The sequence below is a fragment of the Mchenga conophoros genome, linkage group LG18 (assembly GCF_057382185.1).
Source record: "Mchenga conophoros isolate Kocher_MC1m ecotype Shallow Benthic linkage group LG18, M_conophoros_male_GT1.1, whole genome shotgun sequence".
Classification (NCBI taxonomy): Eukaryota; Metazoa; Chordata; class Actinopteri; order Cichliformes; family Cichlidae; genus Mchenga; species Mchenga conophoros.
Window position 1 is genome coordinate 21,068,817 of NC_140543.1, and position 15,553 is coordinate 21,084,369.

Here is a 15,553-nt window from a genome sequence, read left to right on the forward strand (position 1 = left end):
TCAGGAAAGGTGTGCTTTATGTGTGTCTTTGTGTGCGTTCATGTGCGTGTGTGCATTGCATGCATTTCCTGTTCTTCTATGTTTCATTTTTTTATTGATTGATTTATTTATTTCTATGTGACCTTAACCAAACAAGTGGTACTTTCCAAAAGAAAGAAAAAAGGCAAGAAAAACTATAATACATAAAAATTAACTAGAGAAATATGAGCTCAACTATATTTTTTAAAATACAAACCCATCTTTTGTGTGTACTCAAGGTTTTTTGCCAAGTAACTTGATGGCCCAGTCCCTATTTTTGATGTTCATATCTGAGTATATCCATTCAGTATTTGGATGTTCCTTGGAATATTTGTATGCAACAGGTACTGTATGCATGCTTTGTCTCTGCAACAATGCGTGTCTTAACTGTTATCATGCGATAACATTCCTGAAGTTTTCAGATACGTGTATGACACTCATTGCGTGCGTATGTGTCTACCCATGTGTATGTCAGTGCATATTCTATTTATTTGGTCCTGTTTATTCAGCATTGCACTGTCATGCTTGTACCCCTTTGTGTGTCTATGCATTTGTGCAGTTTGTTGTTATTATTTTACAGAGCTGTAGGGCAAATTGTATGTTATGATACTGTATATTGACTTGAGTTTAATGTAAGCTCCAGTTGTTATGAAACTGAGCACGCAAGATCAGTTACAGTTTAGCAATGGTAGCCTTGCATTACTAAATTACGCTTTCAATACTTGCTTTACAATTGCTGATTTTACAGAAATTGTGCCACAATATTATGTCTGCTTGTGTCATTATTTTTTTAAAGACAGTACTGCTGTGTTTTTTACAGTATGTTAACCTAATTAGGCAGTAGCATGAATACAAGAAGATGTGACTGTGGCAGAACAGAAATTGATAAGCTTTGGAAATGTACCTAATCCAACCTTACCTACTTTAAATGACCAAGTTTAAAATCTCTTTTGTTTAAGCAGGCACAAAAGTGCACTGGATGTTGTTCGACCTTTGCTTCATGTTAACTTTTTTCTGTCATTTATATGGATAATCTAGTTTCCCAATTGGTTATGTTGTGTTACTCCTTGATTTTCACTTGGACAGTGTGTTGGTATGTATCTCACCACAATGTCAAGAAGTCAAATGAAGACTGGCAATTTCCAATTTGAAGTGCACACGGTCTGTGTGTGTGTTTTTTTCCTGACTTAATGATGTCTGTTGCCGATATTGTTCATTACCTCAGAACAGCCCAGCAAATCCCCTTTCTTGATAAAGCTGATAGATTTCTTGAAAGTTAAATTTGCTTTCATCTTGATGTGTTTAGCCCCTAACTACTTTACTGACAAATAAAGGTGGATGAGAGGAGAATGTTAGCCAAGCTAATGTCCATTATGAACAACACCCGACACTGGCCCTGAGCAGCTCGTGCAGTAGTTGACTGTTACAGCAACTGTGCAGGATGGACTGCAATCATCACCCAGTAGCAGTCAGACTCTTATAATCCACACATAGGATAAATACCTGGTAAAAAAAAAAAAAAATACACGTGTATATTTTCTAATTTCCACTAAACGTTTATTTCTGCATATTTTTAGCATTTTTTTCTACCTTTTGAAAAAAATGTATTGTTTTCTAATATTTCTATAATTCACATCATCTTTCTGCCCTTATGCTGCTTCAAAAAGTGAAAAAGTGAATATCTTTCTAAAAGACTTGATAATAGAACGTCCCTCTGTCCTCCTCCGCTTATCCATTTCAGAGTTTATGGGGGCTGGAGCTTATCCCAGCTACCATATGGATTAATATACAGAATACGCAGGTTGATATTTAAAACCTCAATACCAAATATTACAGCCAATATTTGATAAAAACACATAAATGAAATGTAAATATAAATGAAAAATGTATTTGTGTTTCAGTATCTGTTCTGAAGGCTATTTGAAGTCCAATATCTTAGCGCTCCATGAGCACCAGCCTATGATGCAATTTTTATTCTTTATCTCCATCAAGCGAACAATGCACAGTTGCATCCGTCCAGGCACCATATGGATGTACTCACTTTAAGCACAAAAGCACATTCTACCCAGCTAACACATGTGTGCCCCGTTTATAGCTCTGGGCTTATTGACCAAGTCTGTCTGATAAAGGTCAGAACTGTCCGCATTTTGACGGGTGGTGTGGGGGTGTCAGTTACCTATAACACCCAACATTTCTGTGTGTTAGTGTGTGTTTGTTTCTGCAGAAGGCGATACTGATAAGGTTGTGAAGAGGTCAGGCAGATGTAAATATGGCATGAATATAGATGAGCTCTGGGTCCGGTTACCTTTTGAGAGTTTCACAGCTGCAGGTGCACTCTGTGCCAGGAAATGGGGTCGGCTTCTTGTCATGCAAAATGATATTTGCTAAACATAACCATTTGTTTTTTTTGTTTTTTTTTTAACATTCTGTGAAAAAAGAAAAATTTTATGCATGTCATTCGTCTGTTGAGTCACAGTCACGCATGGACCTGATTGTTGCTGGACTGTGTCGTGCAGAACATGTAGCTTAGTTAATTTAAAAAGTATTTGTCATGCAACCTTTTTTTTATTATTTCCTGGTGCCTCTTTGTCAGTTTTAGCAGTAATAGCTTAGCTGTCACTTAGCATTCAATGAGAAGTGGCTGCTTCACACAGCGCACATATTGTGGGACTCTGCCGCCACCAGCTTGAGTGACAAGATGTACTCCTGAGTGCTTTCTCACTTTATTTAGCTCACACCTCCCCTTTCCGCTTTCTCTCCCTTTCTCACACCCTTATATGCTGCGCTTGGGTCGGTTTTGCTTACCTACGCTTCACACATAATTTGTGCTTTTTTTCTTATGGTGCAAAACATTTTGTCAATTCTTCCTATTACGCATAAAAGCAGCGAGGGCAGTGCGCAGCAGATGGAGGGATAGCTGGAGGAACATCTTACTAGTGAATGTAGAATTAATATAGCTATTTTTATAATAGTTGATGTCATCACAATCCAAGGCTTCAGAGCTCCTGTGTAGTTCACACCACCTCTCCCTTCTCATTTTCGCCACTCTCACCTGTCCATCTCTTGTCTTGTTAGTTATGTCTGGAGCCTAAGGGCTGGCTCTAAATTTTCTATTAGATTTTAAAAAGCCAGACTCCTTTTCTTTCTCGTTATCCAACTGACTCGTAGCCTGCTACCGTCTGATAGCATATTTGCCGTGTATGAAAATGTCAGCGTCACCATGAGCTGGTGCAGATGCTCGGTGCTGGTCAGACACATGTCACTGCTCTTTTATGTGGCGATGCTGTTGTGAACAGGAGAGCCTCTTCCTGAGATCATCAAAGGGACGAGCATAGCTGTGTTCAGCTGAGTGTGTCTGCCATGGCTGCTTGTCTTTGCCAGAAAATTTTGGTGTAAACATTGTGTTATGTACGCTCAATTAGGAATCAAATTAGAGAATGGTAAACAGTGAAGGGACCTTTGTTTTTCAGTTGTTTTATCACTCTACTCCACTTGTATGTTCATAATTGCTAATCCCTCTTGCCAGGCCTCTACACTCATTAGCGTGCCCCCTCAACCCCACCCTAAGATTACAGGCTGGGTATTTGAGAATAGATGAGTGTTTAAAGCTGACTTTTAGCCTTGCTACAACAGTTTTTTTAACATTTGAACCAATCGGGAGCTAATGTGTGTTTAAGATCAACAGTCTCCACTAGATAGTGACACTAGATAGATAGCAGGACTTTGATAGTGGTAATGTAAGAAAGAATGTTTTCTGCTTGCTTGTATAATTTTAAGGCAAATATAAAAATGTGCAAAATAAATAAAACCCAGTGAAACCCAATACGTGTCTTGCAGTATCAGTGCAACAGTTTTTGGGTGATGCATGGCTTAATCAATAATTATCCACACCTTACAAGATGTGTTTGTACTTTATCCCTAGAAATTTAATTCAACTCTTAATAAACTCTTTATAAACTCTGGTGTCACACTCCATTTTATTTTGGAGTAACAAGCTGAGCTGTGACACTCACCATAGTGACAAATCATACATTTGTCTTTTGCAAATGTGAATCATAAATCCGGAGTGGGTTTTTACTTGTTGTATTTGTTTAACAAAACAAGTCAGTGTTGTTTTGTAAAATTAGTATTTGTTAAAAAAGACAACTTTCTGTCAGCAAGCTATAAACATTTAGCTTTGAGAAACCTATTGAGGCTTCATCCACAATCATCGATTACACACATTTTCTTTCATTGAATAAAGTTAAAGGTTTCCTGTGTTACCAAATGAGGCTAACTGATTAAAAATCCAACTGTTGCTGAACATATGTCACCGTATCTTTCTGGGGGGGGGGGGTTTGTACTTGAATTTGTATTTTGGAAATACGTATTTGTTCGTGTAAATGAAATCCAATTTTTAATGATCAGACTGTCTCCGCATCTTATTATTCTACAGCGTTTGTTTGTAGTGTTTAGTCTGTAATATAAGGTTTAAAGGCTGTAAATGGAATATGTCGAGCAAAGAAACAGCAATTTAGGAAAAGGAGCAAGAGTAGGCATCTTTGGCTAACTATTATAGATTAATTGTTCTAGATCTGCTTAAAAGAGACAAGTGCTGAGAGGAAGCTAAAGGTTTCACTACTTTGAGTTTGATACTGTTTTTCTTGGAAACACAAGGTAATTAATCACAAGGTAATCATAACGGCTTCTGATGATTATTCTGATAAACTGACTGATGAGTTAAAGCACTTGATCCACATTTACCCATTCATGCCAGTTTTTTTTTAAGTATATGTATTTATTTATTTATTTTAAGACACACTGGTATATCTATCATATACACTCAGACCTTGATGATGCATCTGGAGAAGTTTTGGGCATTCAGTATTTTTTTAAATGGATACTAAAATAAAATAACATAAATAAACACCCAGTTTTTGAGTTAATGGCTCCCTTCTCTGATTTCCAGCTACTGAAACAAGTAACATATCAACTAAATCATATTTGAATTTCAATTAAAACGAAACTGAAATGGAAAAAAATCCACTGAGAAAACGAACTAAAGCTGAAAATATGAACCAATATAGGTATAAATAAATCAACAAAGCAAATTAATAAACCAACAATGGGAAAAAAAAACATAATGAAAAAAGTCACTAAATGAAAAATTAGTCACTCACAAACATCACAATAAAATAAATGTAAGTTAGTAATGGTGGTGGATTCAGTTTGTTACGCGAGTAATTTTAGATGAATCGTATCCTGCAGCCAGTCAAATGCTGAGCATACAGAATGCCTCTAGCTAATGTGACATCCCTCCGTTTTCACCCGTCATCGAGAAACTCTCGATCCTTGCACCTCCTTGTGTGTTGTCTTTTTGTTTTTGTTCTTTCTCTATTAGTTCACAGCGGGCAATGAGCCTGGCCAGTCCCCTGTTAGGTTCTGATTACAGTGTAGATTGTAGTGCAAGCACATGTTACTGCCTGCTGAGCGGTGATATGAGGGCCGTCTTCTCTACTACCCTGCCAACCAGAAATAGACTGGCACAATGGAGTTTCCTGGAATTCCAGCACCTCTGCGGCTTCTCTGTATCTTTCTTCTCCTCCTCTCTGACCACTTGTCCGCCTGAAATATAAGCCTGGAGCCCTGGCACAGAGTTGCATCTTCCTGGAAATAAAACTGACCTAAGCCAATGTGTCATGACATGATACAGACAAGCCAATTGCCAGCGTGCCACTCGAGTCTATATGGAGCTAAAGCATCGTTTGGCTCCCTCGATCTGTATCGGGCTCGTATTATACACACGCATACGCAAGCACGGATGCACGTGCACATGAGGACACACAATTCATGCATGTGCTTTCAGAAAGCCAGATTTCCCAGTCAGCTGGTCTGTCATTGGCCGGCTGTTCAAAGGAAAAGTGTGGGCCAAAAAAATACTGGCTGTAAGGTTACTATGGTAACAGCCTGCCCAAGGGCGTGGGCTGTCTGCTAAATTGTTTGCTGGTTTGTTAAGATTCGCACATGCACAGATACGTGCACACACAAATTAATTTGGAGCAGAATGTGTTATCCTTTATTCATTGTCTGGGAGACACATGTTCGTTTCATTAGCATTAGCAGTGAAACTGTTGAATTTCATATCTGTATGTGAAGCAAACTGAATATTTTGGAGAAATCACACACAGGCCTATTTCTCTCCCTCCTTTTTTTTTTAAACTGGACACTGTCTCATCCTTTACTTATTTCACTGCTGCACTGCCATCTATTGAAACCAGTCAGACATGGCTTTTCTTCTCCGGACATGTTCACATTCAGGAGTGTGACAGGACTCAATTACTATAATTTTCTAAATATTAGGACCTCAGTGTCTACAACTAAAGTAGGATGCAAATTTCTTTTACTTTTCATGTTGTTTTTTTTTTTTCATTCCTTACAGAGATTTTGCCTCACACAGCAATATACAGCTCAGTGTTGAACCACAGCTCTAATTGGAAGACATCTTGCTTTCTCAAGGGGGTTTAGCTATTGTTCACTGAAGTTTCTGCAACATCAGGCATTGCTGTATTAGCTAGCTGAAAGAATAGGTATGTCCAGATGAGCAGTGGCTGGGACTACGGCAGCAGAAAGTTCAGGATAGCTGTATGTGGGCAACATTCATGGGCGTGTGAGTTTGTGTGTATGTGGGTGGTTGTCGGTTTAGCTGCCTGCTTTACCTTGGATGACAGGCTCTGACAGGGCCAGAATGGACAGATGATTAATGTTCAGAGGGAGTGTTCTTTGGGCGGAACATTTCAGCACCGCTGGTCTTAACAAAAGCAGACGAGGTATGCTGCACCCTTTTTTGACCGTCCCTTTTATTCCTGAAAAACCTCTCTTTCCCTCTTATCCCTCCTACATTCTCTCTCTTTCTTTGAGATTAAAAGGCGATGACAGGGCATAGTGGAAACTCATACTGACCAGACTTGCCAAATGATGTCACCACTGTGAACTCCGAATGCCTTTAAAACAAGGGAAGGAATGGGATCACTTGTGAGAAGATGCATAATATCTGGCCAGTGTTGACCTGTGATGAGGAAAAAAAAAAGCTCAATTATTCTTAAATCAGTTTCTATAAATTAATAAATCATAGCCCTGAGAGGACTTTAACCCTGACTTTTAATATCCTGCGGGCATTTTCTGATGATTTTGACAAGGCTTTGTTTCAGCCCATGCGTCGGTCTCAAATAATTGTATTGTGTTTTTCAATGACCTTGTGAAGAAATGGAACACCTGGGTTGGAAAAGCAGCTCATTACGTGGATTGTGGCTGGAAAATGAACAATGACAGAAGAGCAAGGCTGAATACCAATACACTGCACCGCTGATTGCCTTTTTGTTTTAAAGTGTTGGCTGTCCTGACACTTTTTGTGTCCCCTCTGTCAAACGAACCTGTTCATTTCACCGCTCAATTGATGTATTTTTTTTAGATATCACATAAACATAAATACACAGGCTTGGCGCAACCACATCCTCTGCTTGTTTTAGTAGGAGAGTGTTGTTTTTCTCAGAGCCTCAGCAATAAAATCATAAAATAGGGGTCAACTGGAGTCTTGACCCAGACATACGTCTGTCTGCATGAGTGTCTGTGAGTGAGTGGGCGTATGCATGAATCCAAAGCCTCTAAAGGCTGATATGTCCCATGTGATGGATGAGGGTTGGGGTTAAGGGTTCACTGGGGGGGTTAAGGGCGGTTCTTCAGGGTCGCTGGCAGGTCACACACCCTCTTTGCATCAAAACCTCACACAGACAGAGTCGGAATTCCTTTTTTTTTTAAAAAAAGCTATATTGATTACATCAGGCCAAAAGCTATTTGATGAAACCAAACGTCTTTGATGTCGCTTACTTTATATTGGATTGCTGGATTTTCATTACATGAAATGGAAATTCCTTGAGAAATGATCAGACTTATTACATAACCTTCTCCATATCAACTACTCCATGTTTGATTGCTTTTCCCACAATTATCTGTCAAGCAATTTACAGCGGTTTTAAACCTCGTGCGTGCCTGGGAGCCATTCCCATATAAAAGTCAGGGAAAGGATTTAGTACAGTATACTGTAACTTTGATTGGGTTTTTGCATAGGAGACCTGTTTCCAATCTTGTCTTTGTCATAATCCTTTGGCTTTCTTCAATCCCTGACTCGCGCATTTCCATTTTATCTAGCCGACACCTAGTGATGCTTCCCTGACAAGCTAATGTAATATTTATCACTCTACCTCCATTAATCCCACGTCTCCAATTGCCTCCAATTCTTATGGGTTATAGACATTTTGCAACTTCACACCTTAAACACATGCAGCTAATGCGAGACATTCCCAGTGTGCTTCCACGTTTGATGTATTGCCTGCAGTTTGCACTGTATTATGCGCTCACCGAGCATATTGCTTAGCCTAACCCCTGAGCAGCTCTGCACATCAACCATTCTTAAAGCTTGCTCTCAGAGACTTTCTCATATTGCTAATCTTCTCCTGTTTGTCCTGCCTAATCGATACATCAATGTTGTGTGAAACATTTTCTCCAAATTAACAGTTTGGTGTATAAAGGTGGTCTGCATGCTTCTTAACGCCGGAGAGATTTAGGTTGTCGTCATTATCAGTAATCTTGAACCAGGTGGGAAAATGACATTGAGGAGATCGTCATCTCAACTCTGCTGCTCAGGCTCTGCTATGACATGAAGTCATCCCAGTTAGACTGTCATGAGTAGTGAGCAGCGATCCACAGCTGCCATACCTCCGTCAACTAACTGTAGAGTGAGATAGAGAGAGAGGGAGGGAAAGAAAGACAGCCAGCCTTCGAATAGAGTCAGAGCTGTCAATCAAGGCGAGAAAGGAACAACGGGAGGAAAGGTACAAGGTGGGGGGGGGAAAGCAATTCCAGGGAGAGAGACAAAGAGAAGTCAGGAAAGAGAAGTGAGCAGGAGGATTGAACAATGCAAAGAGAGTCCTGAAGGGACCACTTCAGAGGACTGAATGTTTTGTTTCTGCATACAGCCATTTCAAATGTGGGTTATTCCCCCACTGGGGAGACTAATTGCTTGTTGATATAATATTACAGCCTTCATCTCCCTGAAAACCAACACATCTGATGAGTTATGGCTCTGCGTGCTACATGTTTTCTTTTTCTTCTCGTCCTTCTTCTTCTTCTTCCTCTCCTTCTTCACCTTGTTCCATCCCCCTTCTGCGGCACAGGAACTCCTGACCTCCTGCAATCTAAATATTCACAAATCAGGAAGAAAGATTTTGGGCTCAGTTCCAATATCAATAAAGCATAACGATACATTCTAGGGGCTGCCTGCTCTTCGAATGAGACATTTGCGGTTTTGTGAGTTATTGACATAATAGTTCAAATCACTTTATCATTCTGACTTTCTCTTTTTGCCCATATCTATTCCTCCTTCTGGTTTTGTGAGGCAGACTAGTAGGGCGCTAATTGATGAGTTTAATGGTAACATTCATGCACATACGATTTGTCAATTACAGGGAGAAGACAGAGGAAAAACAGCAAGTACGCCCGAGGCACAGGTTTTCAGGCACCAGAGCAAAAAAAAACAAAAAACCCAAAAAACATTATGGTGCAAAGGAACGAGGCAGTTTACCTGAAGAGATCCTATGGATTGAAATGTTACATTTGCATAATTGTTTTTTTTATGCTTTTGTGTTTTGCTTGTGCTTTCTTTTTTTGTCTGTTTTAAGGATTAAGTCATTGCTGAGAGCAAATAGTGCGCAAACCTTTCCTCAATTAAGGAAGAAAACCAGAGCGGGGGTTCTAATCTAGACAGATATTAATCTTATGTTGTGTCTAAAGTGTTTGCTTGCGTCTTTGCGGGGCTGCTTTGTTTCTGCCAGGTTGTCACTTATCTCACCTCCTGTAATGCTGATTGTAGCGTCTTCGGTTTTCCCAAGGAGAGGTATTAAATTATCTCAGGTTCTGTCAAACATGTTTTAGTCCAGTGGCGGAAAATGCGGGTGTGCCATCTCATTTAATCGGGTCAGCTGTAGTCATAGTACGTGATATCACTGATGCCAGTATGGGAGCGTTTTCGTAGGATTAAGGAGTGTGTGCATTTACATGAGTTGTGTACAGGAATCTAAGAGTGTGTGTGTATTCTTTTGCTCATAGATTTGCTTAGAGACTCATTTGTAGCACCGCTATCTCAGACTGCTGAATCAGCACGGGCTCTCCTGCTTTTCTCCTCACTTTTTCCCATTTATGAGTGTCTAGCCCAGCTACTGTCTGTCTGTAAACACACAACCCGAGGGCAGAATCCAATGCACATATTCTCCTCACACCCCATTAAACACACGCTGAACAACCTATTGTGATCCCTTTTCAGAAGAGCCGAGCAATGCATTTGAAGCTTTTCGCTTGCTTTTGTGAGACGCCATCTGCATGCGTGCGGTGCTCTGCTCCCCCGATGTTTGAATTTTATGTGGCAAAGATGATGAGACATAAGATCCCTTCCCTTCTCCTGCTAAAAATGAATTTTTGATCTGCGTTTTATCGTCTTGTAATCTCTGATATTGTTGGTGGTTATTGCTTTATAAAATGGGTCTGCAGCTGGTATGTGCTCCCACATATGGCCAGGGAGAGTTTTATAGAGTCTCTATGTTCTTGTATTAGAAGAAGCTTGATCTCATCACACATGGAGTCAGTGTTACAAGTCAAGAGAGTTTGCAAACTATCAGTCCCACACTAAAAAAAGAGCCCCCCTACACACCCGTAGGAACATTATTGCCTATATGCAGTAACATTTTCACAACCCTTGCACATCTGCTGTATCAAGACAGGTCTTAAACATCCACGACATAGCAATAGCAATATGTTCTTCTTCTATTTGGACTTGGTGCAGTTTGATCATGTATGTTTGATAAATATTGGTGCTCTGACTGTGTGTGGAAATTGCTGTGTGACTAGACATAAGGTCAGTCAGTTAGCCCACAGTGTGTCCGTCAGCCCAGCCAAAGGACATGTAAGAACCGCGGCTCGCTGGGAATCGCCTTCACTTGTGTGCGTGTGTGTGTGTATATAAATCATCTCTCTTTTTAACCTGATTTGCTTCTCATTCTTTCTTTATCGCTAATCCTTCCCGACAGCTTATAAGAGGGGCTGGCCAAATCCTAGTCTATAAATGTCAGAAAATAGGATCTATAAAATGTCCAGCATTTTTAATTTTTTAAGCATAATATTTTTAATTGTGTCTCAAAGACCTGTTTAATTAGCAGTGGAGGTTTCCCTTTCATGCAGTGCTATATTTTCTAGTGTTTGACCTGGCAGTGAGGGAGAATGGGCCCAACACCTTGCCATTGTGGCGATCGTGGCTCAAGAGTTGGGAGTGGCTCAAGGTTGCCGGTTCGAGCCCCAGCTTGGACAGTCTCGGTCGTTGTGTCCTTGGGCAAGACACTTCACCCGTTGTCTACTGGTGGTGGTCAGAGGGCCTGGCGGCGCCAGTGTCCAGCAGCCTCGCCTCTGTCAGTGCGCCCCAGTGTGAATGTGTGTGTGTGAATGTGTGTGTGAATGGGTGGATGACTGGTTGTGTAAAGCGCTTTGGGGTCCTTAGGGACTAGTAAAGTGCTATACAAATACAGGCCATTTACCATTGTTAGTTTAAATAGCTCTCCGTTTGGCAACGTGTTCATATTAGAATTGAAGGCTCTTAGTCAGATTAAACTAAACTATTTTGTTGATGGACTGATTTAAGCAGTCTCTATTAATATTTGAAATACTTAGCCAAACCACTGGCCCGTCATTTTGATAAACTCTGTCATTGTTTTTCTTGATAAGCATCTTAGTGCTGGGTAGGTGTTTCACTTTGTGAGCGAAATGAATAAAATGACTGTTTTTATCTGTCTATCGCTCAGGCAAATAGACACAGCCTTGCCCCATTAAATGTATAACTTATTCCCCTTTTGGCATGCAGCAGTGCCAGAGCATCCTCCCTCATCAGTAAGCCTGCTAAGACATAGGACATTGATCATAGTTATTTTACTCAGTAAGCCCCTCCACACCACACAGAAACTCTTTGTATTCTTTTGGGATATTGGGGTGAGTGGATTAGGTTAATGCCTGCACTTAAGCACAATGCTATCAGCTACAATAATCTTCATAGTCCACCGTGGCCTTTAGAATTTGTGACTTTAACACATCACACCAACATCCACAAACTAGTGCTGGCAGGACTGTTTTAGAAATCCTCGTTCTTCTTATCAGTAAGGCCAGTATGACTCTCGCAGCCTGTCTGAGATTGTGGTCATGCTGCAGAATAACTTTTAAATGATCAGAGCCTAATCGCTCTGGTATCAGGCGATGAATAAAACATTTAAAGTGCCCGAAACTTTTGCACACTGCTGTGCACGAGGAAAACGTAAATGAGTAAAAATTCAGTACTGCGCTTAAATATGTCTGCATACAGTAAGGGGTCAAATTTACTAAGCAAAGCAAATGAAAACACAATGCAAAAATGTGCCAGTGGGTGTGGAGGCTTCTGCTAACAATGCCCTAATTTAGAAACAAAGACGCAGCCGGCTCATTTTAATATTGACCAAAAGCGTCTACCAACAGAAGAACAAACCAGCAGGTCAAAAGCAAACAGACCCAAAGAGGGAGCGAGTAATGCACTAACCAAAGTAATATGAGCTAAGCACAGGTTTCAGGCATGGTCCTCTGTCTGGATATAGTATAGTATTTCAGCTCTATAGGTAGCATCGAATGTGGATCCAAATGTTTTTGATGTAAGGGCAAACTCTGTTTCCATTAGATATTCCTGGGGACTTTGTGCTGTCTTGTAGGCTGAGGCGGCCATTCACTGGATAAATCTGACAGCTCAGGTGGAGTGTGGGATTTATCTGGAGGAGGGATTACAAACTGTTCAGCTATACTACCTGAAATCGCTGTGTCACACCTGTAGAATTTGTAGAAGAACACAAATCATTATTTACCGCAAGCTCTTCACCAAGCCTTTGTGTGCCTACAGATCTTAAGATTCAGACGTTAAAACACTTTTGGGCTTTTGTGCACTCTGCTGTTTTTCAGAAACCTGAAACCCATCGGTCACTGTTAAAAGAAAAAAAAAAAAAAAATACCATGGGTGGCTGTAATCCAAGACACATCTGTTTAGGTATTGGGGTTTTCCCTCTCTCTATCACACTGAGTTCAGAGAGTTCGGTTAAGTTAAGTTGTGTTTAATCAATATGCCTGTATTATAGATATGCAGAGCTCGCCGCTAAACATTCAGGGCGAGGACTCAGTGGAGAAGTACAGGATACAGCCAAAGCTGCAGCACCGTGTTCACATCCTTGAGCCATCCATCCATGCCAATTACCTCTATTTCTGATAACATCATCCACTGCTGTCCCACATAAATTAACCTTCCTAGCACCAGGGATGACAGCCACATTAGGAGCAAAATAAGACATGCGTTAAATATAGCGGAGTTTGGGAGGGGGTAAGAGTAACTTGCAGAAAGGCAATTGACAAAAATCACTTAAAAATAGCTTAACCTTGTGCTTGCCTTAATTGAATTCATGCTTTTTTTGTTGTATTTTACAGTTCTAACAGTGTTTTTTTTTTTCTTGTCACAGCATGTCCACCGGGTACCTTCAAGTCGACCCAAGGTCCAAGTCTTTGTCTACAGTGCCCTCCTAACAGCCGCTCCACATCTGAGGCTGCCACCATCTGCGTGTGCCGCAACGGCTACTACCGTGGGGATGGTGATCAGCCAGATAAACCTTGCACCAGTAAGTATCCAATAAATTAGATTGGCTGCGCACTAAGGCACTAATACATATTAAAAGCCACATATAAACAAAATGTCAGAAATGGCACTTTCTGGCATTTTCTGAGACAAACTGAAAAGGATCCAGTGGTCTATCACGGCTATCACAGGGTGAGACGCGGGGTTATCTATTTTAATTTAAATGCATATGAATGTGCATTTATCCAGCACCCATCTTGTCTTCTTATTGTCTTCTTCTTAGGATTGATGGAGCTCCTTGTGTTTCCTCTCAGCTATCTCTCTCTCTCTCTCCACATCCTTTCTCACTTCTCTCGTTTTTGCTGTTGTTCTTTCTCCGTGTCTAGTATCATCCCCTGAAGTCCTAATTACTCAGGCAAATGCTGTGAAACTTCGACACTGTCCTGCCGTTATCCGCTGGAGATCCAATAAGGCCTCTCACAGCATCATAGTTATCTTAATATGATGTAAAAGCAATATGCTAAGCCTTCCTGTTATCCCTGCTGACACACAGTTATGCAGAGGGAGAGCATTGTTAGACCCCAAAAAGTTTGTTTACCTCACTTCCTTCACTGTCACTGGGGAGTGTCTTAATGGTTTGTTCTCTTCACAACATCAGGCTGGAAGCATTATTGGTGTGGTTATGTGTTCATTTAGCCCACATTTATTCACATAGACCTGATTAATTGGCCCAAATGGACTCAAAAGCACATAGAACTTTCCTAATCAGGTAGCAGCTGTATAGCTTTTGCTTCTAAACTCTGAGTTCATTGTTCTTATTTAGCCATGTATTCTTTTGTGAAAAAAATAAATGAGTAAACAAATAAATAAATGAATAAAAGGGGCTAAAAGGTGCAGTGAATGCCCAGCGGAGCATGGCTGTCTGTCTCTGAACGATTTGGCTATGTGAAAGGTGTGCACAGCAGCGCTTAATCCACCGAGGAAGACGTTACACGTAGGGAGAGTGCCGTTTGGTGAAAAAGTGGACCTGAACAGGTATGAGGGCAACAGCATTGATCACCACAAAGATGATGGCGTCACTAGGTTTCATTTCAGCTCTTGGTCACAACTTCTATCTTTTCTGCGGCAACAATAGCACAAACAGGACTAGCGCACAGACTGGTTGTACCACATGTTCTTGACGTGAAAGTAGAGCTGGGCGATAGAACGATAACGATATGTATCGCGATATAACTTTTACTCGATAGAGAAATTAAGCTATCGCGATAGACTTCGCCGCTCTTGTCCTCTTAAAATAAAAAAAAATTAAAAAAAAAGGTCAGCCAATCCAAACTAAGTAGCGCAGAGCCGAACCAATCACAGCCGCAGCGTCACGTCGCGTGACTTGTTACGTACAGCACAAGTGCCAAGCCGCACATGTGTTTGTTTGGGAAGCAGGCAGCGGGTAATGGAGGAAATGAGTGTGCCGACTAGAAAAATCAACCGAGCGTGACCGAAGAGAAAACAGATGATGGTTCCAATGCCGGAGAGATTGTCAAACGGAAGAGCCATAGAAGTTCCGTAGTGTGAAGGTATTTCGGCTATTTCAAGTCTGACAAAAAACAGAGTAGCGTGCACTGTAAATTGTGCCGAAAGCAAGTCTGGAAATACAATAAACTGGTGCATGCGTCACACTGTGCGCCACGTTATTGTTTCGGTGAAATGAATTTCTACAATACTGTTACTGTTAATTCTACTCTGCAGTGTTTAAATGCTCACATATACACACAGTTACTGTCCGTCCACACATACGACTCGGTTCTGCTTCTATGCCCCAGCTTTGTT

The 15,553-nt window shown here is 40.8% G+C and overlaps 1 protein-coding gene across 2 annotated transcripts in view; it reads left to right on the plus strand.

Moving 5' to 3' along the window:
* Positions 1-15,553, plus strand: part of ephb1 (EPH receptor B1) — a 170,713-nt gene that overhangs the window by 88,601 nt on the left and 66,559 nt on the right. For both annotated transcript variants that reach the window (XM_085255672.1, XM_085255673.1), the window contains exon 4: positions 13,617-13,772. In XM_085255672.1, the coding sequence (XP_085111798.1) occupies positions 13,617-13,772 (156 nt within the window). The remainder of the gene's footprint in view (positions 1-13,616; positions 13,773-15,553) is intronic.